Below are 27208 nucleotides of genomic sequence, written 5' to 3'. Positions count from 1 at the left end.
GAATTATCTATTTAATTGTAATAATTTTATTTTGATTTATTTAAATTATATTTAAGTTAGGTGGGGTTAGGGTTAGACTTAGATTTAGGGGTTAATAACTTTATTATAGTGGCGGCGACGTTGGCGGTGGCACATTAGGGGTTAATAAGTGCAGTTAAGTGGCGGCGACATTGGGGGCGGCAGAGTAGGGGTTAATAAATAAAAAGTAGGTGTCAGCGATGTTGGGGGCAGCAGATTAGGGGTTCATAGGGATAATGTAGGTGGCGGCGGTGTCCGGAGTGGCAGAATAGGGGTTAATAATATTAATAATATTATGCAGGTGTCGGCGATGTCGGGGGTGGCAGATTAGGGGTTAATAAGTGTAATATTAGGGGTGTTTAGACTCGGGGTTCATGTTAGAGTGTTAGGTGTAGACATAACTTTTTTTTCCCCATAGCAATCAATGGGGCTTTTTTTTTCCAGCTGGCTCTCCCCCATTGATTCCTATGGGGAAATCATGCACGAGCACGTTTTGCCAGCTCATCGCTACCGTAAGCAACGCTGGTATTAAGGTGAAATGTGGAGCTAAATTTTGCTCTATGCTCACCTTTTTGCGGCTAACGCCGGGTTTAAAAAAAACCCCTGTAATACCAGCGTTGTCTTAAGTGAGCGGTAAAAAAAAAATGCTCGTTAGCAACACACCCTGGTTACCGCAAAACTTGTAATCTCGGTGTATGTGTTTAAGCCTTGGGAAAGGATTAAACCTATAGTTAAAGCGACACTGAACCCAATTTTTTTGGTGATTCAGATAGAGCATGCAATTTTAAGCAACTTGCTAATTTACTCCTATTATCAATTTTTCTTTGTTCTCTTGCTATCTTTATTTGAAAAAGAAGGCATCTAAGCTATTTGTTTGGTTCAGGACCATGGACAGCACTTGTTCATTGGTGGATGAATTTATCCACCAATCAGCAAGAACAACCCAGGTTGTTCACCAAAAATGGGCCGGCATCTAAACTTCCATTCTTGCATTTCAAATAAAGATACCAAGAGAATGAAGACAATTTGATAATAGGAGTAAATTAGAAAGTTGCTTAAAATTTCAGGCTCTATCTGAATCACAAAAGAAAAAAATGGGTTCAGTGTCCCTTTAAGTTTAGGTCCAGAGCAGCAATGCACTACTGGTATCTAGCTGATCACATCTGCTACTGGCAAGAGACAAATGTGTGTAACCACCAATCAGCAGCCAGCTCCTAGTAACGCATAGCTGCTCCTGAGCCTACCTACACAGGCTTTTCAACAAAGGATACTAAAAGAGTGAAGTGCACTTGATTATAGAAGAAAAATGAATACTTAAACCATTAAAGTTTTAATTTTGACTTTCATTTCCCTTTAACAAACGTTTTGTTAAATGCTCCTTATGAGTTTTTGTTAAATGCTCCTTATGAGATGAGGCGAGCAATAAGCTATAAAACTGAGATATATATTACATTTGGAATTTTTTTTGCTGTCAAATATATTTGGAATAAAAAGTAAACCGTTCCTTGTGAAATATATGTTGTATGAAGGAATGTTTTCACTTTATTTTTACAAGTGTAATGCTAAGGAATGAAATGTATCTTATTGTACAGGGGAAATAACTTCTCCCTTCTCTCCCTGGGCAGTATAATGACTTTCCAGTGGAATCTAAAGGAATAAAGTGGGATCCCAAAAGAGGATTCATCATTACATCACCCTCCCATGACATTTCTAATATGTTGAAGTGTGTTACAAAAGTAAATGGAAAGACATTCTACACTATGTATTTAGCAATTCGCGAAAGTAATCAAGGTAAGTGAACATTAGAAGACAAGCTAGAAACATTGTAATTTCAACAGACCAGATACATCATATTGAAACGTCTCATGTCCTCTAAATTGTTTGTGTTGTTCTGCTTACAGTGAGGGAGATTACAAGTTGTGCCGTATGGCTATACCACGCAATTTGTAATCTCGCTCAGTGTTAGATAATTGTGAATGGAATTCATAGGTGTATTAAAAGCAGATTATGGTAAGATTACAAGTGATGCACAAAAATGGAAGCGATAATAGCCCCTGGTATTCTTATTTTAAACTAAACATAGGTAGGCTCATATGCTAATTCCTAAGCCTTTGAGGGCTGCCTCTTATCACAGGCTTTTTAAATCTCTTTTCAACACAAAGAGACAGAAAGTACACGTGGGCTATATAGATAACACTGTGTTCAGGCACAGGGGGTTATTTAAGATTTAGCACAAAACAATGCTAAATTTAAGACAATAGATAATAAACAGTCAGAGTCATGTGATCAGGGAGGGGCTGGAAGAAGGTTCCTAGATACAAGGTAATCACAGAGGTAAAAAGTATATTTAACTGTGTTGGTTATGCAAAACTGGGGAATGGGCAATAAAGGGATTATCTATCTTTTAAAACAATAGCAATTCTATGGTAGACTGTCCTTTTAACCCTCTAACTACTGTTATCCACTAAACCATCTAAATACAGTTATCCACTAAACCATCTAACTTCTATTATCCACTAAACCATCTAACTACTGTTATCCACTAAACCCTCTAACTACTGTTATCCACGAAACCCTCTAATTACTATTATCCTCTAAAGCCTAACTACTGTTATCCACTAAACCCTCTAACTACTATTATCCTCTAAAGCCTAACTACTATTATCCACTAAACCCTCTAACTACTGTTATCCACTTAACCATCTAACTACTGTTATCGACTAAACCCTCTAACTACTGTAATCCACTAAACCCTCTAACTAATATTATCCACTAAATACTCTAACTACTGTTATCCACTAAACCATCTAACTTATATTATCCACTAAACCATCTAACTACTATTATCCACTAAACCATCTAACTTCTCTTATTAACTAAACCATCTAACTACTATTATCCACTAAATACGCTAACTACTGTTATCCACTAAACCATCTAACTGCTATTATCCACTAAACCCTCTAACTATTGTTATCCACTAAAACCTCTAACTACTGTTTGCCACTATACCCTCTAACTACTGTTATCCACTAAACCTGCTAACTATTATTATCCACTAAACCATCTAACTACTGTTATCCACTAAACCATCTAACTACTGTTATCCACTAAACCATCTAACTGCTATTACTCACTAAACCCTCTAATTATTGTTATCCACTAAACCCTCTAACTACTGTTGTCCACTAAACCCTCTAAACTACTTTTATCCACTAAACCTTCTAACTTTTATTATCCACTAAACCCTCTAACTACTGTTATCCACTAAACCCTCTAACTACTGTAATCCACTAAACCCTCTAACTACTGTTATCCACTAAAACATCTAAAGTAACTACTATTATACTCTAAAGCCTAACTACTATTATCCACTAAACCCTCTAACTACTGTTATCCACTTAACCATCTAACTACTGTTATCCACTAAACCCTCTAACTACTGTAATCCACTAAACCCTCTAACTACTATTATCCACTAAACCATCTAACTTCTATTATCCACTACACCATCTAACTACTATTATCCACTAAACCATCTAACTACTATTATCCACTAAATCCTCTAACTACTATTATCCACTAAACCATCTAACTTCTATTATCCACTAAACCATCTAACTTCTATTATCCACTAAACCATCTAACTACTATTATCCACTAAATCCTCTAACTACTATTATCCACTTAAAGGGACAGTCTAGTATAAATTAAACTTTCATTATTCAGATAGGACTTTTAATTTTAATCAACTTTCCAATTTACTTTTATCATCGATTTGCTTTTTTATCTTGGTATTCTTAGTTTAAACTAAACATAGGTAGGCTCATATGCTAATTCCTAAGCCTTTGAGGGCTGCCTCTTATCACAGGCTTTTTAAATCTCTTTTCAACACAAGAGACAGAAAGTACACGTGGGCCATATAGATAACACTGTGTTCAGGCACAGGGGGTTATTTAAGATTTAGCACAAAACAATGCTAAATTTAAGACAATAGATAATAAACAGTCAGAGTCATGTGATCAGGGGCTGGAAAAAGGTTCCTAGATACAAGATAATCACAAAGGTAAAAAGTATATTAATGTAACTGTGTTGGTTATGCAAAACTGCGGAATGGGTAATTAAGGGATTATCTATCTTTTAAAACAATAGCAATTCTATGGTAGACTGTCCCTTTAACCCTCTAACTACTGTTATCCACTAAACCCTCTAACTACTGTTATCCACTAAACCCTCTAACTACAGTCATCCACTAAACCATCTAACTTTTATTATCCACTAAAACATCTAACTAATGTTATCCACTAAACCCTCTAACTACTGTTATCCACGTGACTAAACCCTCTAATTACTATTATCCTCTAAAGCCTAACTACTGTTATCCACTAAACCCTCTAACTACGATTATCCTCTAAAGCCTAACTGCTATTATCCACTAAACCATCTAACTTCTCTTATTAACTAAACCATCTAACTACTATTATCCACTAAATACTCTAACTACTGTTATCCACTAAACCATCTCACTGCTATTATCCACTAAACCCTCTAACTATTGTTATCCACTGAAACCTCTAACTACTGTTCGCCACTATACCCTCTAACTACTGTTATCCACTAAACCCTCTAACTACTATAATCCACTAAACCCTCTAACTACTGTTATCCACTAAAACATCTAACTACTATTATACTCTAAAGCCTAACTACTATTATCCACTAAACCCTCTAACTACTGTTATCCACTTAATCATCTAACTACTGTTATCGACTAAACCCTCTAACTACTGTAATCCACTAAACCCTCTAACTACTATTATCCACTAAGTACTCTAACTACTGTTATCCACTAAACCATCTAACTTATATTATCCACTAAACCATCTAACTGCTATTATCCACTAAACCATCTAACTTCTCTTATTAACTAAACCATCTAACTACTATTATTCACTAAATACCCTAACTACTGTTATCCACTAAACCCTCTAACTACTGTTATCCACTAAACCCTCTAACTACAGTCATCCACTAAACCATCAAACTTTTATTATCCACTAAACCATCTAACTACAGTTATCCACTAAACCCTCTAACTACTGTTATCCACTAAACTCTCTAATTAATATTATCCTCTAAAGCCTAACTACTGTTATCCACTAAACCCTCTAACTATGATTATCCTCTAAAGCCTAACTACTATTATCCACTAAACCCTCTAACTACTGTTATCCACTTAACCATCTAACTACTGTTATCGACTAAACCCTCTAACTACTGTAATCCACTAAGTACTCTAACTACTGTTATCCACTAAACCATCTAACTTCTATTATCCACTAAACCATCTAACTGCTATTATCCACTAAACCATCTAACTTCTCTTATTAACTAAACCATCTAACTACTATTATTCACTAAATACTCTAACTACTGTTATCCACTAAACCCTCTAACTACTGTTATCCACTAAACCCTCTAACTACAGTCATCCACTAAACCATCTAACTTTTATTATCCACTAAACCATCTAACTACTGTTATCCACTAAACTCTCTAACTACTGTTATCCACTAAACCCTCTAATTACTATTATCCTCTAAAGCCTAACTACTGTTATCCACTAAACCCTCTAACTACTATTATCCTCTAAAGCCTAACTACTATTATCTACTAAACCCTCTAACTACTGTTATCCACTTAACCATCTAACTACTGTTATCGACTAAACCCTCTAACTACTGTAATCCACTAAACCCTCTAACTACTATTATCCACTAAGTACTCTAACTACTGTTATCCACTAAACCATCTAACTTCTATTATCCACTAAACCATCTAACTGCTATTATCCACTAAACCATCTAACTTCTCTTATTAACTAAACCATCTAACTACTATTATCCACTAAATACTCTAACTACTGTTATCCACCAAACCATCTAACTGCTATTATCCACTAAACCCTCTAACTATTGTTATCCACTGAAACCTCTAACTACTGTTCGCCACTATACCCTCTAACTACTGTTATCCACTAAACCCTCTAACTATTATTATCCACTAAACCATCTAACTACTGTTATCCACTAAATGTGCTAACTACTGTTATCCACTAAACCCTCTAACTACTGTAATCCACTAAACCCTCTAACTACTGTTATCCACTAAAACATCTAACTACTATTATACTCTAAAGCCTAACTACTATTATCCACTAAACCCTCTAACTACTGTTATCCACTTAACCATCTAACTACTGTTATCCACTAAACCCTCTAACTACTCTAATCCACTAAACCCTCTAACTACTATTATCCACTAAACCCTCTAACTACTGTTATCCACTAAACCCTCTAACTACTTTTACCAACTAAACCCTCTTACGACTATTATCCTCTAAAGCCTAACTACTATTATCCACTAAACCCTCTAACTACTGTTATCCACTTAACCATTTAACTACTGTTATCCACTACACCCTCTAACTACTCAGTGGCATCACTAGGGTTGGTGTCACCCGGTGCGGTATGTTATGGTGTCACCCCCCCCTCCCCCCAGAAAGCAGACACACAAACACAAACACACAGGCACACACACATACAAACACTCAGACACACTCAGACACACTTAAAAACACACTCGGATGCACACACAAACACTCGGAAACACACTCAGACACACGCACAAAAACACTCAGGCACACACACAAACACTCAGACACACACACACAAAAAACACTCACACACACACACATACAAAATATGTAAACTGCACTGCATTAATTATAAAGATCATGCCTAGAGATGCTCCCTGGCTCAGCAGAGCATTAAATGAAAGATAAACAGAGCACTCTATAAGGAAAAGACTTAGGCGTGCAAACTATTAAAATTCTGCTCTCTGACTCTGTTCCAAGTCTGTCAGTGCACAGCCCCGGGCCGCGTGTCTACTGCTTCTTATGGCCAAGCAACTCTGCTCTCTGCCCACCCCCAGACCCCCGCCTGCCCTCCCCTCCTACCTGTTCAGTGTGAACTTAGTGTACCGTAATCAGACTGGTCTGGTGGGCATCATACGTGGCTCCTTACCTTTAGAGACAGTGTCAGACAGTCATGTGGTCAGGTGCCAGGCATCCCCCTCATGATTTCCCAGTTCCCGATTAGAGAGACAGCACAGCAGTGAGTGACTCAACTGCTTCACACGCCACTGAGCAGTGAGCACAGATAGGCAGGCAGGTTTAGGCTAGCAGCGCAACTTTGCAAGCCCCACAGCACACCCATAACATTCATAGTGAAATTGGGCAGAAGAGGAGCAAAGTATAAACAAGCAAAAGCAGCCGGGAAAACTATTTGTGGAAATTGCAGCGCTGGATCAAAAAAAGTGTCTACAACTTCCCCAGTCCCACTAATGTTCACAAATGCTGGCCTCTCTAATAAAAAAAAATATGCATCTCTACATTGTATTTCTTTGAATTTCAATAAAATAAAAAATAAAAAATTTTTTTTGATTGTGTCATCCCCTGGAGGGTGTCACCCAGGTGTGGCCCGCACCCCCCTAGTGACGCCACTGTAACTATTGTTATCCACTAAACCCTCTAACTACTGTAATCCACTAAACCCTCTAGCTACTATTATCCACTAAACCCTCTAACTACTGTTATCCACTATACCATCTAATTGCTATTATCCACTAAACCCTCTAACTACTATAATCCACTAAATCCTCTAAATACAGTTATCCACTTAACCATCTAACTACTTTTATCCACTAAACCCTCTAACTACTATTATCCACTAAATCCTCTAAATACTGTTATCTACTTAACCATCTAACTACTTTTATCCACTAAACCCTCTAATTAGTATTATCCACTAAACCCTCTAACTACTATTATCCACTAAATCCTCTAAATACTGTTATCTACTTAACCATCTAACTACTTTTATCCACTAAACCCTCTAATTAGCATTATCCACTAAACCCTCTAACTCAGAGCTTTCCAAACTTTTCATGTTGGTGACACACTTTTTAGACCTAAATCATTTCGCGACACAGTAATTAATTTAGTTGTACTATCAAAAAGGAGGTTAAACTAACTTGTTTTAAGAGATACAGACACATACATAAATTATATAATAATTAAATGTATTTACAAGTAACAGTATGTATGTGCAAGAATTAAAAAAAAAAAGTTTAATAACACCAATAGCTACTTACTATTTTAATGGGGTGTATGAGGTTGATGGGATGAACACAATTTCTGAATATTTGGTAGAATGTTAGATAAAAACACTCGCATTTCATCATCAAGCATTTTTAAGCTTCCACTTCCTATCCATGTATCAAGAGCAGGAGCAGCAATGCACTACCGGGAGCTAGCTGCAATAAAACCCCACTGTGACTTCTGACTTAAGCTCAGCGTTTAAGCTGCCACCCTCAGAGCTCCGTGAGTCTGATTGACTACTGTCTGTGCTGCAAACACACTGCTGTCCCACTCACTGACTACACATGCAGTCATGAGCCAATTAAGGAGACTTCACGTGCAGTCAGGAGCCAATGTCCCGCCAAAGCCGCCAATGGGAATAGTTTCAGTTCCCACTGAGCTGCGCCAATTGGTTAAGATGATCGGTGACCCACTAGTTATCAATCACGTGTCAACCATGTAATATGCGTAGCAGGCAGGCGGAAAGTCAGAAACACAAAAAAATAAAAATTTAAAAAAATTTGTGCTGAAGCAGGGACACACCTACACACTGCTGCCGACACACTAGTGTGTCCCGACACACAGTTTGGAAAGCACTGCTCTAACTACTATTATCCACTAAACCATCTAACTTCTATTATCCACTAAACCCTATAACTACTGTTATCCACTAAAACCTCTAACCTCAATTATTCACTAAATCATCTAACTACTACTATCCACTAAACCCTCTAACTACTGTTATCCACTAAACCCTCTAACTAACTACTATTATCCACTAAATCATCTCACTACGGTTATCAACTAAACCATCTAACTACTCTTATCCACTAAACCCTCTAACTAATATTATCTACTAAACCATCTAACTACTATTATTCACTAAACCATCTAACTTCAATTTTCCACTAAACCCTCTAACTACTGTTATCCATTAAACCCTCTAACTACTGTTATCCATTAAACCCTCTAACTACTGTTATCCATTAAACAATCTAACTTCTATTATCCACTAAACCATCTAACTACTGTTATGGAATAAACCCGCTAACTATTGTTGTCCACTAAACCATCTAACTGCTATTATCCACTAAACCATCTAACTACTGTTATCCACTAAACCATCTAACTACTATTATCCACTAAACCATCTAACTACTGTTATCCACTAAACCATCTAACTACTATTATCTACTAAACCCTCTAACTACTATTATCCACTAAACCATCTAACTACTGTTATCCACTAAACCATCTAACTTATATTATCCACTAAGCCCTCTATCTACTATTATCCACTAAATACTCTAACTTCCATTATACACTTAAACCTCTAACTGCTCTTATCCACTGAACCCTCTAACTACTGTTATCCACTAAGCCATCTAACTGCTATTATCCACTAAACCATCTAACTGCTATTATCCACTGAACCCTCTAACTACTATTATCCATTAAACCATCTAACTACTGTTATCCACTAAGCCATCTAACTACTATTATCCTTTAAACCCTCTAACTACTATTATCTACTAAACCCTCTAGCTACTATTATCCACTAAACCATCTAACTGCTGTTATCCACTAAACCATCTAACTACTGTTATCCACTAAACCCTCTAACTATTGTTATCCACTAAACCATCTAACTGCTGTTATCCACTAAACCCTCTAACTACTATTGTCTACTAAACCATCTAACTACTATTATCCACTAAACCCTCTAGCTACTGTTATCCACTAAACCCTCTAACTACTGTTATCCACTAAACCATCTAACTACTGTTATCCACTAAACCCTCTAACTACTGTTATCCACTAAACCATCTAACTACTGTTATCTTATAAGCCTTCTATTATCTACGTAATCCTCCTAATTGCTATTATACACTACCCCCCAACTGATATTATCCACTGAACCATCTAACTACTATTATTCACTGAGCCCCTCAACTGCTATTATCCACTAAATCATCTTACCTTCCTCAATCCCACTACTAAAAATAGTTTACTATCACCCCCCCCATCTAACTGCTGTTATCCACTAAACCATCTAACTACTGTTATCCACTAAACCCTCTAACTATTATTATACACTAAACCATTTAACTGCTGTTATCCACTAAACCCTCTAACTAATATTGTCTACTAAACCATCTAACTACTATTATCTACTAAACCCTCAAACTTCTGTTTTCCACAAAAAACCCTCTAACTACTGTTATCCACTAAGACCTCTAACTACTGTTATCCACTAAACTCTCTAACTACTATTATCCACTAAACCATCTAACTGCTATTATCCACTAAACCCTCTAACTGCTGTTATCCACTAAACCATCTAACTACTATTATCCACTAAACCATCTAACTACTATTATCCACTAAACCCTCTAACTACTGTTATCCACTAAGCCCTCTATCTACTATTATCCACTAAATCCTCTAACTTCTATTATCCACTAAACCCTCTAACTACTCGTATCCCCTAATCCCTCTAACTAATGTTATCCACTAAACTCTCTAACTACTATTATCCACTAAATCATCTAACTGCTATTATCCACTAAACCATCTAACTGCTATTATCCACTAAACAATCTAACTGCTATTATCCACTATACCCTCTAACTGCTGTTTTCCACTAAACCATCTAACTACTATTATCCACTAAACCATCTAACTACTATTATCCACTAAACCCCCTAACTACTATTATCCACTAAACCATCTAACTACTGTTATCCACTAACTAAGCCATCTAACTACTATTATCCTTTAAACTCTCTAACTACTATTATCTACTATACCATCTAACTATTATTATCCACTAAACCATCTAACTACTGTTATCCACTAAACCCTCTAACTACTATTGTCTACTAAACCATCTAATTACTATTATCCACTAAACCTTCTAGCTACTATTATCCACTAAACCTTCTAGCTACTGTTATCCACTAAACCCTCTAACTACTGTTATCCACTAAACCATCTAACTACTGTTATCCACTAAACCCTCTAACTACTGTTATCTACTAAACCATCTAACTACTGTTATCTTATAAACCATCTATTATCTACTTAATCCTCCTAATTGCTATTATCCACTACCCCCCCCAACTGATATTATCCACTGGACCATCTAACTACTATTATTCACTGAGCCCCTCAACTTCTATTAGCCACTAATTCCCCTTACCTTCCTCAACCCCACTGCTAAAAAAAGTTTACTATCACCCCCCATCTAACTGCTGTTGTCCACTAAACCATCTAACTACTGTTATCCACTAAACCCTCTAACTATTGTTATCCACTAAACCATCTAACTGCTGTTATCCACTAAACCCTCTAACTATTGTTGTCTACTAAACCATCTAACTTCTATTATCTACTAAACCCTGTAACTTCTGTCATCCACTAAACCATCTAACTACTATTATCCACTAAACCATCTAACTACTATTATCCACTAAACCCTCTAACTACTATTATCCACTAAACCCTCTATCTACTATTATCCACTAAACCCTCTAACTACTATTATCCACATCTAACTACTGTTATCCACTAAGCCATCTAACAACTATTATCCACTAAACCCTCTAACTACTATTATCTACTAAACCATCTAACTACTATTATCCACTAAACCATCTAACTACTGTATCCACTAAACCCTCAAACTATTGTTATCCACTAAACCATCTAACTGATGTTATCCACTAAACCCTCTAACTACTATTGTCTACTAAACCATCTAACTACTATTATCCACTAAACCCTCTAGCTACTGTTATCCACTAAACCCTCTAACTACTGTTATCCACTAAACCATCTAACTACTGTTATCCACTAAACCATCTAACTACTGTTATCCACTAAACCCTCTAACTACTGTTATCCACTAAACCATCTAACTACTGTTATCTGATAAACCATCTATAATCTACTTAATCCTTTTAATTGCTATTATCCACTATCGCCCCAACTGATATTATCCACTGAACCATCTAACTACTATTATTCACTGAGCCCCTCAACTGCTATTATCCACTAAATACCCTTACCTTCCTTAACCCCACTGCTAAAAAAGTTTACTATCACCCCCCCCATCTAACTGCTGTTATCCACTAAACCATCTAACTACTGTTATTCACTAAACCCTCTAACTATTGTTATCTACTAAACAATCTAATTGCTGTTATCCACTAAACCCTCTAACTACTATTGTGTACTAAACCATCTAACTACTATTATCCACTAAACCCTCTAGCTACTGTTATCCACTAAACCCTCTAACTACTGTTATCCACTAAACCCTCTAACTACTGTTATCCACTAAACCCTCTAACTACTGTTATCCACTAAACCCTCTAACTACTGTTATCTTATAAACCATCTATTATCTACTTAATCCTCCTAATTGCTATTATCCACTACCCCCTCAACTGATATTATCCACTGAACCATCTAACTACTATTATGCACTGAGCCCCTCAATTTCTATTAGCCGCTAAATCCCCTTACCTTCCTCAACCCCACTGCTAATAAAAGTTTCTTTCATGTAATTAGCAAGAGTCCATGAGCTAGTGAAGTATGGGATATACATTCCTACCAGGAGGGGCAAAGTTTCCCAAACCTTAAAATGCCTATAAATACACCCCTCACCACACCCACAATTCAGTTTTTACAAACTTTGCCTCCCATGGAGGTGGTGAAGTAAGTTTGTGCTCGATTCTACGTTGATATGCGCTTCACAGCAGGTTGGAGCCCGGTTTTCCTCTCAGCGTGCAGTGAATCTCAGAGGGATGTGAAGAGAGTATTGCCTATTTGAATTCAATGATCTCCTTCTGCGGGGTCTATTTCATAGGTTCTCTGTTATCGGTCGTAGAGATTCATCTCTTACCTCCCTTTTCAGATCGACGATATACTCTTATATATACCATTTCCTCTACTGATTCTCGTTTCAGTACTGGTTTGGCTTTCTACTACATGTAGAGGAGTGTCCGGGGGTAAGTAAGTCTTATTTTGTGACACTCTAAGCTATGGTTGGGCACTTTTATATAAAGTTCTAAATATTTGTGTTTAAACATTTATTTGCCTTGATTCAGGATGTTCAACGTTCCTTATTTCAGACAGTCAGTTTCATATTTGGGATAATGCATATGAATAATTCTATTTTTTCTTACCTTAAAATTTGACTTTTTTCCTGTGGGCTGTTAGGCTCGCGGGGGCTGAAAATGCTTCATATTATTGCGTCATTCTTGGCGCGGACTTTCTTGGCGCAAAAATTTTCTTTTCATTTCCGGCATCATACGTGTCGCCGGAAGTTGCGTCATTTTTTTGACGTTTTTGCGCCAAAAAATGTCGGCGTTACCGGATGTGGCGTCATTTTTGGCGCCAAAAGCATTTAGGCACCAAATAATGTGGGCGGCTTTTTTGGCGCTAAAAGATTTGAGCGTCATTGTTGTCTCTACAATATTTAAGTCTCATTGTTTATTGCTTCTGGTTGCTAGAAGCTTGTTCATTGGCATTTTTTCCCATTCCTGAAACTGTCATTTAAGGAATTTGATCAATTTTTCTTTATATGTTGTTTTTTCTATTACATATTGCAAGATGTCTCAGATTGACCCTGAATCAGAAGCCACTTCTGGAAAAACGCTTAACTGAGTTTCAGTTCTACCAAAGCTAAGTTCATTTATTTTAAATGTTATAAATGTTTATCTTTAGCTATGGTTTGTAATAAGTTATTATGATATACTTTTACATGCAGAATCCATTAGTATTTATGCTTTATATATTGCCATTCTTACATCTTATGTACAAGAAATATTTAGAAATATTTTTCTGATTCTATTTTAAAGGCTTTGTCTGACTTCGTGCCTTTTAATAAAAATTTTTAGGTCTTTTTCACTTCTTTTTTAATTATTGAAGTTTCAAATGACCAACAACATACTGATTTATCCTTCTCTGATGATGTTTTTTCTCTTTCAGGATTTTCTTCATCAGATATTGACACTAACAAATCTACTTTTTTATTATTTTTTTATTAAAGTACATTTGTTCTTTGTTGAAAAGGTGTTGATTATTTTGGATATTAAGGTAACTAGTTCTTTAAGACTAGCTGACACTATTTCTGCCTATTTATTCTTCTGTGTTTTCAGAGGTTTTCTTTCCAATTCCCCATACTAGGGAATGGAATAGGCTGAGAATTTTCTTTTATTCCTTCTTCAAAGGTTTTAAACTATAATCTTTGCCAGCAGTTAAATTCAATTTGGAGGGTTCTCCAATTTTTTTTGGGCTATCTCTACTCCTACTAATTATGCTATTGTTTCTATAGCAAAATAGTATTTATTTTCCTTTAGATAGTTGTATCTTATTTATGGAAAATTATTTAGTTTCAGGTACTTTTCTTGGTCCTGTGATTTATTTGGATTTTACAATTGCTTCATTTTTGTTCTGTTTACTTTAAGATCAAGTATCAGATTATGATTTATTTTAGCATTGTTAAGGGACAACATTTACTAGACTAGGTGCTGTTGCATTTGTCTTGTTATTTTGCATTTATTGATTATGCAAGTCCACTGTATTGACTGTTCCTTTAAACTGAACTATCATGCTAATAATTTCATTTGTGTCTTCATTTTATTGAATATTTTCGCAAATGAGGGTTAATCTATGTCTTTAGCTATTTTAGCTAGAAGAATTTTGTGATTTTTATAAAATCCATATTTCTTTTGTTCTAAGATAATCAATTATTTGTTTTATAATTGGATTCAATTCTTAACTGATACTCTGGGCTTCAAGATTGAGTTCTAAGACTAAAACTTCAAGCTTATACTAGTTTGGTTGTTCTTATTAAGGAACGAATTCCTGAATTCTTTCCCAAGTAACATGTTTATAATTGGAAATTTTTCAGTTCGAAATCAGCTCCCTAATATTGCGATGTACGTGACGTATTCCAGCTTGGCTGGCAAGGGGCAGGTTAAGACTTTTTTGAAATTTATTTGGTTCTATTCGGTCCAAATTTCTTTGATTTTATTCCAGTAAGGCTAACACTTTCTTTAAGTGTGTTTCGGTCCTATATATTTTGGGTACTAACAGGAGAAAAAAGGCAGGCACTACTCGGGGGTTTAAAAAAACACAAAAAGACTTTTATTTGATAAACATAAGCCCAACAAAAGAAAAATAGGCTTAAAAGTTACCAACAGCAATACAGCAGATAGAATGACACAGAGGGACAGACGGCCTGACGCGTTTCGCGCCCCCTAGTACTGTTGAAGCATGGCTTGGCACCCATGGGGTTCAAGCGCTGCTCAGACCTGGAATCTTCTGGGGTATTTCTTCCAGTTCCATTTTTGGGAACTAGGTTTTGGAGTTTTATTCAAACTATTCTGCCTTTTGGTCAGTGATAGCATTATTTGTTTTCATTAGATACAATAAATGCATATTTTCATTTTTCTGTTTTCATTCAGATTATTTTCTGAGGATGCGGAATCTCATATGATTCACTTGCTCTTCAGGACATAGAGGATCTTTTTTTCAAAAGCTCTTGATGCCTCACACAAGGGTCACCTTTTTTAGGTTTCCAGATATTTGTGTCTCTGTCTTTGTCTCTATCAGACAAGGGACAATTTTTATCGTGTTCCGTTTGTCGGTACCTTTAGTCTCTATTATTTCTTTCAGTTGCTATATATGCATAGAAGTTTTAGGTCTTATGGCCACAGCATTGGATTTAATTCCCTTTGCTCATTTTCAATAGAAAGAACCTTTTCAGTCTTTTATGCTGAATTATGGTGCAGGGATTCTAGGATTTCGCATTTTAAATCTTCGAATCCTAATATTTATCTCTCTTGATTTGGTGGTTAAGATCACCATCATTTAGTTCTACAGGTCTCTTCGTTTCTTTCAACCTGGACTGTAATCTCAACAGATGCGAGTCTTTCGGGTTGGGGAGCTGTATGGGGATCTCTGACAGCGCAGGGGGTTTGGGAATTTCAGGAGGCGAGATTACCATTTGATATTTTAGAAATCCATGCTTTCTCAGAGTTTTTTCAGTTTGTTTCTTTTTGAAGAAGAGACGTTTAATGTTTTTCAAACAATATCACTACTATGGTGTATGTCAATCATCAGAGTAGGACTATCAGTCCTTAGGTTGTGACAGAAGTGTCTCGGATATTAGCTTGGGCTAAATCCAGCTCCTATCTAAATTCTGTGGTTTTTATCCCAGGTATAGATATTTGGGAAGCGGATTATCTCTGTTAATCAAGCTTTTCTTCCGGGAGAATGGTCTCTCTTACCCAGATATGTTTTTCATCTCATCTGAATAGAGAACTTCCCAGGGGCCTATTAAGGTCCGGGAATCTTCAGGCAGAAGTAGTGTATGCATTGACATTTCTTTGGAATTATCTTTTTGCCTATTTCTTTCCGCCTCTAGTTCTTCTTCCAAAATTCTTATGGAGTATTTGTTTGTTATGCTGGTAGCTCCAGCATGGCCTCTCAGGTTTTGGTATACAAATCTCATTCGGATGGCCAGTTGCCAACGTTGGACACCTCCGTTTAAACCAGACCTTTTCTTTCTCAAGGCCATTTTTTCCATCAGGATCTCAAATCCTTAAATTTGAAGGGATGGAGATTGAACGCTTGGTTTTTAGTCATAGAGGTTTTTCTGACTCATTAATTAATACTATGTTTCAGGCTCATAAATCTGTCTCTAGAAAGATTTATATTAAGTATGGAGGACCTACATTTCTTGGCATTCTTTTAAAATTCATAGAATTTTATTATTTTTTCAGGTTGGTTTGGGTAAGGTTTTGTCTTCAGTTCTTTGTTAGGACAAATCTCTACTCTTTCTGTTCTTTTTTCACAGAAAGATTGCTAATCATCCTGATATTCATTGTGTTGTACAGGCTTTGGTCCATATCAAGCATGTCATTAATTCAATCTCTCCTCTTTGGAGTCTCAATTTGGTGCTGAGGGCTTTACAGGCTCCTCCGTTTGAAACTATGCATTTTCTGAACATTAAATTACTTTCTTGGAAAAGTATTGTTCCTTTTGGTTATTTCTTCTACTAGAAGAGTTTTTGAGTTATCTGCTCTTTTTTGTGAATATCCTTTTCTGATTTTTCATCAGGATAAGGGAGTGTTACTTCCTGATATTCATCATTTTTTTCTGGTTTTGATTGGTATCAAACCTGTCATTAAGCCAATTTCTCCTACTTGGAGTCTTAATTGGGTTCTGAAGGTTTTTCAGGCTCTTCTATTTTGAGCATATGCTTGCTCTGGACATTCATTACTTTCATGGAAAGTATTGTTCTTTTTGGACATCTCTTCAGTTAGAACAGTTTTTGAATTATCTGTTTTTTCTTGTGAATCTCCTTGTTCTGATTTTTCATCAGGATAAGGTGTTTTTTTTGCTGTCCTCATTTCAATTTTCACCTAAGTTGTGAATTCTAACAACATTAATGGAGGAATTATTGTCTTTTCCTTGTGTCCTAATCCTAAGAATTCTTTGGTAAGATTCTTACATTCTTTAGGATGTGGTAAGAGTTTTGAAATATTATGTTGAAACTACTCAGATTTCAGACAGACTTCTAGTCTATTTGTTATCTTTTCTGGTTTTAGGAAAGTCAGAAGGCTTCTGCCATTTCTTTAGCATCTTGGTTAAGCTTTTGATTCATTATGCTTAGTTGGAGTCGGATTATTCCCCGTCTCAGAGGATTACGGCTCATTCTACTAGGTCAGTTTCTACTTCCTGGGCTTTTTAAGAATGAACCTTCTGTTGATCAAATTTGCAAAGCAATGACTTGGTCTTCTTTGCATACTTTTACTAAATTCTACCATTTTGATGTTTTCTCTTCTTTAAAAGCAGTTTTTTGGTAGAATAGTCCTTCAGGCAGCTGTTTCAGTTTGATTCTTCTGCTTATAATTATTAAAATTGAAACTTTTGATTTGGGTAGTGGATTTTTTTTTCAGCGGAATTGGCTGTCTTTATTTTATCCCTCCCTCTCTAGTGACTCTTGCGTGGAAGTTCCACATCTTGGGTATTTATATCCCATACGTCACTAGCTCATGGACTCTTGCTAATTACATGAAAGAAAACATAATTTATGTAAGAACTTACCTGATAAATTCATTTCTTTCATATTAGCAAGAGTCCACGAGGCCCACCCTTTTTTGTGGTGGTTATGATTTTTTTGTATAAAGCACAATTATTCCAATTCCTTATTTTTTTGATGCTTTCGCTCTTTTCTTATCACCCCACTTCTTGGCTATTCGTTAAACTGAATTGTAGGTGTGGTGAGGGGTGTATTTATAGGCATTTTAAGGTTTGGGAAACTTTGCCCCTCCTGGTAGGAATGTATATCCCATACGTCACTAGCTCATGGACTCTTGCTAATATGAAAGAAATGAATTTATCAGGTAAGTTCTTACATAAATTATGTTTTACTATCACCCTCCCCCCCCCCCACAACCACCACTATCCCGTTAATAACTCCCAAATAAACAGATAGGATACACAATTTTTTTTTTCTTTCATGATTCAGATAGAACAATGCTATTTTTAGTAACTTTCTAATTTACTCCAATTATCAATTTTTCTTAATTCTCTTGGTATCTTTATTTGAAAAGGCAGGAATGTGGGCTTAGGAGCTGGCCCATTTTTTGTTTAGAACCCTGGGTAGCGCTTGCTGATTGGTGACTATATTTAGACAGCAATCAGCAAGAGCTACACAGGTGCTGAACTAAAAATGGGCCGGCTCCTAAGCTTTTCAAGTATAGATACGAAGAGAACAAAGAAAAATTGATAATAGGAGTAAATCAGAAAGTTGCTTAAAATTGCGTGCTCTATCTGAATGATGAAAGAAAAAAAAATTGGGGTTCATATCCATTTAAGTCTCTAACTGCCATAACTCTACCCCAATAACCCCTGACACTAAACCACTAACTACCAATTTATCACTAAGTCCACCAGACTCCCAGCACAGCTAACCTCCTAGCTACACCAGCCTCCACCATTAGAAAATAATTTGATAGTAATACCACAATCCATACCACTAATCTCCCACACTAAACACTTTTACTAACTTAACCCATAACATAAGTAAACCCTATCACTATAAAATTATATATATTTACTGTATGTATATATATATATATATATATATATATATATATATATATATATATATATATATATATATCTGTATATAGAATTATTATAAAATTACAACATAATATATATATATATATATATATATATATATATATATATATATATATATATATATATATATATATATATATATATATATATATATATATATATACTGTATATAGTGATTATAAAGTTAGGATTCTTTGTCTGTCTTCTTCCTCTGATGAACAGATGGCATTGAGATTGTTGGCTTAGTCCTCCATCATGCTATATTCAGTATAAAAATGACTCATTAAATAATATGGAGTGATGACAAGATAGTGTTAAGTTTCACTGATAGAACATTTATTCAGAGGAATGGCAAGAAAGCAAATAACTGGATGATCTTAAAGGGACACTAAACCCACATTTTTTCTTTCATGATTCAGATAGAGCATGCAATTTTAAGCAACTTTCTAATTTACTCCTATTATCAATTTATCTTCATTCTCTTGCTATCTTTATTTGAAAATCATGAATGTAAATCTTAGCAGCCAGCCCATTTTTGGTTCAGCACCATGGATAGCGCTTGCTTATTGAAGTCAGACATTTACCCACCAATAAACAAGCATAACCCAGCTTCTCAACCAAAAATGGGCCGGTTCCTATGCATCACATTCCTGCTTTTTAAATAAAGATAGCAAGAGAACAAAGAAAAATTGATAATAGGAGTAAATTAGAAAGTTGCTTAAAAATTCATGCGCTATCTGAATCATTAAAGAAAAAAAAATAATACTGTTAGCTACATCCAGAAACCTAATTAGATTAGATATTAGTATCCCATATAAATATTGTTTAAGTATTTAAACTATTGTTGGGGTGTAATAATTATAGTGCAATAATAGAACGATCTATTGCTCTAGAATAGTTTATTATTGCACTACTGAGTGCCTCTAAGTATGTGTTTAACTCCTTCAACTCAATTAAACGTGTAGTTAAAGTCCTCTTCCACATATGAGCAGGACACGGCCTGTGATTGGTAGTTACACACATATGCCACTCCTAATTGGCTTACCGACTGTTAAGCTTAGGGCTAGATTTATTAAAGCTGAGGTGGCGAAGAGGTTAGGGAAGCGGCGGTCTGGTGACCACTGCTTGATAAATGACGGTGAGCAAGTTCTTGTGAGAACTTGCAGCCGTAGGGCTTTAATAAATCTAGCCCTTAGGAACTCAGGAGTGGACTTCAACTATGTGTTTACATTATTTGTGGGTCAAACAGAAATATAACTGATTTTTTAAATGTTGTAAAATAGTAAAAAAACCCTCCTAATAATTAAAATAAAATACAATAAAAAGATGTTAGTCTTACAACAGAATTATATAGAATTAATCAAGTACATTTTGTTAAGTTATTGAGTAAAATAGTTTACCTTTTTTGTGACAGAAAATCTTTTTTGCTATATCTGGACTTACCCATACCGGCCCCATTCTTATTGTTTCTGCAGAGGAAATACCAACTAATCTTTTTTTTTTTTTTCTTCAGAGAAACATAAATTATTCTCCTGTAACGTGATAAAGAGATAACACAAGAGAGCATAAAAGCTGCATAAAAGTGCTGTATTAACAAAATGTTTATATAAGGTGGTGGTGCTGTATATATTTTTAACATGTTTGCTTTCTTTGATATACTTTCCTGATTTCACATCAGCTAATAGTATGCATTTATACTGAAAACCTTTGAAGAAGTAATAAAGTAATATTTACATATGGAATATAACTAAGTACAATTATTAAAACATTTTAATATTTATCATTCTCTTTCCAGAACAGTTTTTTCTAATCCTTTTTCTTAAATAAATGTTCATTTGTTAGATTCTCCTATTACATCTGAGATCCTTTTAAAGGGATGTGTTTGGTGATGCATTTCAGTGAATTCATTAGAGTTCCTTTATATTACTGCATTATAGAGTGTTGTTTAAAATATACAATTTGTTTCTACATAATTTAAATGAATCTCACCCTATAGCTGTTGCCTCTAGCTGGTGCCAGCACTGGGGCATTTTGCTAAAGTAGAATGCAGGTTGTGCACCCTCACAAAGGTAGCAATTAACTTCAATTTAAGGACACTTAAAGGGACGTAAAACCCCAACATTTTCTTTCATGATTCAGATACAGCTTGCAATTTTAAACAACTTTCAAATTTACTTCTATTGTCAAATTTTCTTTGTTCTCTTGGTATCTTTTATTAAAAAGCAGGTACGTAAGCTCAGGAGCGTGCACGTACCTGGAGCACTATATGGCAGCAGTTTTACAAGAATGTTATTCAAGAGCACTTGATGGCAGCACTATTCCTTGCCATGTAGTGCGTCAGACACCTAAATAGTTATCTCTTCAATAAAGAATACCACGGGAATAAAGCAAATTTGATAACAGAAGTAAATTGGTAACTTTTTAAAAATTGTATGATCTGTCTGAATCACAAAACAAAACATTTTGGTTTCCTATCCCTTTAATGATAAAAAGAAGGTAGCGAGATGGACTAAAGACCTGGGCATGTGTATATTTTAAGACACCCTGTTGTGTCTGCAAAGCAACCAAATATGATGCCTTAGGCATGGTGCACCACTTCCACATCGCTGAGGCAGCATTTTTTTTAAATCCAAACCACAGGGTACACTAACAGGCCAGGGTTTCAGAATTACCTTGAGTGAGAGCAGGTAATAATGATGGTTACAAATACAAAGAGAAAGAGATGCGCTCTACTAGGAACAAACAACAGCTCAGTAGCTTGTGCTATGACACATTACTACTGAGGAGCAGTCTCTTTTAGCCCAATTGTGCTTTTTACAGAGGAGAACATTCCTGAAGTATAACCATGGTTACTGCTCAGTTGATTATTTCCATTAAGGCACAGGTGCCACAGTCTGTCTTCTCAATTCAATTCCATTGTGTCTCTCTCAAAATGTAATTTAATTCTGATGAATTAAACACATTATCAATCATTTAAAGGACCAGTGTAGTCAAAAATCAAATCACAATATTTTAATAATGAATAGTGTATAAGAATAATCGCATGTATTAAATATTTTGCAGCTAAAATTCTTATAAATAAGAGTAAAGTTTCCTGCTTTTGCATTCCTGAAATCAGTTTTTTAGTATGTACGTAATTTCCACTTCCCACACAGCTAGTCAGATATACGATCAGCCGACATTGGCCTAGATTAGAAGTGGAGCGCTATTGATAGTGAAGGGTGTGCTATCATTATTGTGGGCCCATGCTCAGAAAAGAGCACAATCTGGTATTACAAGTCCATGGTAAAACAGAATTACCAGAGAATATTTAGCATGGCCAACACCTCTTTTATTGGATATCATGGACATGCTTAACATTACTCATATTGCAAGTTGTGAGTTATTATAGAAATAATAGTATAAAAAGAGTTTTAATATATGGTATATGACAAGGTCTTTAACTGGAAAGGGCTCAAATGTGTGTGTATGTGTGTGTGTATATATATATATATATATATATATATATATATATATATGAGTGTGTATATACTTGTATGTGAGTATGTATATATGTGTTTATATGTGTAGCCTTGTTGTTTGCAGACGCAAGCTAAGATTGGCTCCTCCAAATAAGGCAACTGGTGGCTGGAGTTTGGCTGTTGAAAAACAATTGAAGTAAACAAGAGGTTATTTATTTATTTGTTTTTAAATGTTTATACATGTAGGATGATATGTTATTTTATACCAAGACAACAAAAATGGCTTGTAATTACAAGGTGTTTACTGCCATTAATTATAACTGCTGTTTCATATACATGAGTAGGTATTTTTGTAATGAAGCTGTGTCCTGGCTGTTCTAATGTGTTAGCTGATCTACTCTGTTTCTTGTTACTATAGAAAGAGTAATCAATACTTTGAAAGTAAAGGCCAATGCCCCAAAGCTTTTGGTTGGAGAGTCACTGACATTGACCTGTACAGGAGAGACAACCTACAATGGTCGGAGGGAACTGAAATGGATGCACCGTGGCAAGGTAAGGGAAAACAAGAAAAGCACTATCAAACTGTTAAATAAAACTTTATTCCCCTGACCTTACAATACCTTCTTACTAATGTTTCTCAATTATCATTTATATTGACAGACAGTGGAGGGTTAATCTAATATTCAGTCTGACATCTATGATTAAAACTAAATAAACTCTTTTATTTACACAAAAACTGAGTGATCCAAAAGCTTTTTGTCACTTTAAAAAATGGCATTTTCAAATCTAAGTCCTTCCCTCAGGTACAATGCATAAATAAATACATAATGGTTTGGCACATTAAGCCAATCACAATCTACACAGCATATCTGCATCAGATTTCATGCAAAAATCCTTTCTGCATCAGATTTCATGCAAAAATCCTTTACTTTAGAAGCTGGTCCAAAACCAGCATACATATCTCTTAATGCTACACAATTAAAATCTTTAAGGTTTTTATGATAGCATACCTAGGTAGGCTCAGGAGCGTGGACATGTCTTAATGAAACAGTCTACTCCAGAATTTTTATTATTTAAAAAGATAGATAATCTCTTTATTACCAATTCCCCAGTTTTGCATAACCAGCACAATTATATTAATACACTTTTTATCTCTGTTATTACCTTGTAGCTAAGCTTCAGCAGATTGCCTCCTTATTTCAGTTCTTTTGACAGACATGCATCTTAGCCAATCAGTGCTGACTCACAAATAACTCCACGGGAGTAAGTACAATGTTATCTTTATGGCACACATGAACTAGCGTTGTCTAGTTGTGAAAAACTGCCAAATGCACTGAGATAAGAGGCAGCCTTGAAGGGCTTAGAAATTAGTATATGTGCCTACATAGGTTTAGCTTTCAACAAAGAATACCAAGAGAACAAAGCAAATTTGATGATAAAAGTAAATTGGAAAGTTGTTTAAAATTGCATGCCCTATCTGAATCATTAAAGTTTAATTTTGACTAGTATAACATTGTTTGCTGCAAACACAGGTGCAATATAGTACTCAAGACTCATGCACATTACTGAGCCTATGAGCCTATCTCTGTATGTTGTCCTAGAAAGTTGCTAAATTTCAACAAAAGATAATAAAAAAGGTAAATTTGATAACAGAAGCAAAAAAATGTATGTGCTGTGTAAATCATGAAATTTTCATTTTGACTTGCATGTTTCTTTAAATTATGCTAATCACCACCATGCAAAACTGTTTCTGAAATGTATTAACTGTCTAGTGCAGGGATGGGGAACCTTGGCACTCCTGAGGTTCCCCATCCCTGATGGTGAAAGGGGCAGACTCATTCCTTTCAGATTGAATGTGACTTGCACAATACTTTTGAAATAATGGCTGTTCTATGTTCAGTTGCATAATAATATGTTCCTTTAGTATGTGGAATCCTCGTTGTCTTTGAAAATGGATATCTCGGTGTACAAAGTAACAGCAGTCCTGACAATTCCACACATGGCAATGCAAGACCGTGGTCTTTACACCTGTAGGGATATGGAAAATCATTCACTTGATACAAACATTTCAATAGCAGTATTTGGTAAGTTTCTTCTGTGTATTTATGTTATTACTTATTGTATGCTTGTGAAATAACCCTTATCACCTTTCTCCTAATGGGTTTTTTATGAGGAAATATCAGTAAAACAACATTTGAATGGTGTAACAAATATTCTTATGAGCAGCATATGTTTACCCTTTTCTCTTTCTATAGAATGGACAGTTACAAAATTACTACTTTAAAAAAAAAAATCAGAAATATAGATTTAAAGGGAGATAAAGGTGCAAAATAAAATGCTTCTATGCATTAGAGTATTCATAGTTATATATTGTTTGCATTTAAATATGTGTTTAACCATTGCAAAGCTACAGAGTGGCATTGCATTGCTGATCGCAGTCAATAACAAGTAGCGTATATGTATGGCCACCAGTCATCTGCCATGTTTAGCTCTGAACCAAAGTTCATTGCCACCTGAGTTGACTTTAGTTATGGAATGGTGAAACACATAGGGACCAATCACAATTCTTTGGAAAGGTTTATGAAATGATTTTTCTACAAAAGCTACCATTAACGTCTATAGGGATTTCGTTTATAGATAAATAAGCTTCTCTAAAGGATTGTGATCAACTCCATAGTTGTACTTTTCCTTCTAATATTCCAATTCACTCTATCTATGAGAATCAACATTTAAATGTAGCATTCAAATGTAAATGTTTTGTTGATAGTGGTGCATTAATTATAATTTTTAAACCAATTAATCACGTGTAACATTAAAAACAGCTAGTGTCTGAAGGTTCATCAAAACGTCAACATTTGTTTAGAATAAATAAATGTGTTCAACATTTTATGTTTCCAAAAGATTGCATACAAAAATATCAGTTCAGGCAACATCAATTCCCATGAACAGGCACAGACAGACACAGTCAGTCTCCAAAAATGTACAAAAGAGTATGTCTAGCCTGCAGAGTCTTAAAAATTAACCTTATTAGCTCACATGGGTCAGCATAAAAGTGTCAAAATGTCAAGCCTATACACAGCCCTTAATCATGTCCAGACATGAAACATTGTCATTTTTATGCTGACTCATTTGAGCTAATAGTAATAAAAGTAATTTTTAAAATGTTTTAAAAATGTATGAAAACTCTTACTTATCTACTGCTTGGGAACAGCTTACCTCAAACTGTCCCTTTGATCCCATATTATATCCATCTTTTTCTATAAATACTTTTATAAATATTAATTTTTGTTTAGTAAAAAAAGATTGGGCAAAATATTGGTAAAGTAATTAACAAGTAGTTTAACATCCCGTCTACTAGCAAGGCCTACATTGCACTACACCGCAGTCGTTTCTGTCAACAAATGACAGCCAATAGCAGAGAAATAGCGGGGTGAGGGGGAACTGTTAATGCTAATGCAAAACTGAAAACATTAAAAGCCAGTCTTAATTTTTTCCGCTACAGTATAAATAATCATGCTGTCTTCATAACTTTAAGACCATCATTTTATATTACCTGGAAAATAAAACAAATAATTGTATCGTTCTCTGAAAGAGAGATAAGAATCACTTTTAAAACAGAAAATAGTTTCCTAAAATAGAGTATCACCACCAATGTTTACGTTAAAATGAAGTAGTCTGACTGATATTTAAGTGCAGCTGTGCTGTATTTTCTCTTGAAACACTGTGGTATTGTGACAATAATGTTTTTTTAAAATTGAAGTTTTCTTTTATCACGGTTATTTCCCCATTCATTAAAAATGTTTAAGGCTGAAAATGACAGATTAGATATAGTTTTCTGAGCTGATAACACCAAACTAGTGTTTGAAATATGAGTAAAAAACATGAGTTAAAGGTATTTAAAAAAAAGAGAGAGAGAGAAAAATTATACTAGTCTGTTATATTTCACTTTGACTGGAAATATCTGTAAGAAAAACAACATAGAGTGCCAGAAAACTCAAATACCAGTGATATATTTGAAATGCATTTACAATTCTATTCACATTCCATCCAATATTTTAAAAAAGTCATCTCAAAAATGGGTGATGAGATCGGTTCAAGATGGAAGCTTCCGATCAGCCTAAAGTCACACTATCAGCATATAGCCAAAGATTAAACGACCAATAAACACAGTAGAAATGAATAAATAATCGACAAATGCTTAATAAGACGACAATACAAAAGCACTTCATTTTATTTCAAACGAGTATAGAGTTTTTTCTGACAAAATTCAAAGTGAATTTAATTTGCCACCTCCCATGTGACAGCCATCAGCCAATCACAAAATGCATGTATGTATATTCTGTGAATTCTTGCACATGCA

The 27208-nt window shown here is 35.2% G+C and overlaps 1 protein-coding gene across 1 annotated transcript in view; it reads left to right on the top strand.

Annotated features, from left to right (window-relative positions):
• The window catches only part of LOC128645900 (vascular endothelial growth factor receptor kdr-like), a 353579-nt gene that overhangs the window by 155568 nt on the left and 170803 nt on the right, over positions 1-27208 (top strand). Inside the window, exons 5-7 of the mRNA XM_053699216.1 lie at positions 1644-1809; positions 23267-23400; positions 24773-24932. Coding sequence (XP_053555191.1) covers positions 1644-1809; positions 23267-23400; positions 24773-24932 — 460 coding nt within the window. The remainder of the gene's footprint in view (positions 1-1643; positions 1810-23266; positions 23401-24772; positions 24933-27208) is intronic.

This window comes from Bombina bombina, chromosome 1, assembly GCF_027579735.1.
Source record: "Bombina bombina isolate aBomBom1 chromosome 1, aBomBom1.pri, whole genome shotgun sequence".
Lineage (NCBI taxonomy): Eukaryota > Metazoa > Chordata > Amphibia > Anura > Bombinatoridae > Bombina > Bombina bombina.
Note: the sequence above shows the minus strand (reverse complement) of the source record. Positions and strands in the feature narration are given on the sequence as shown.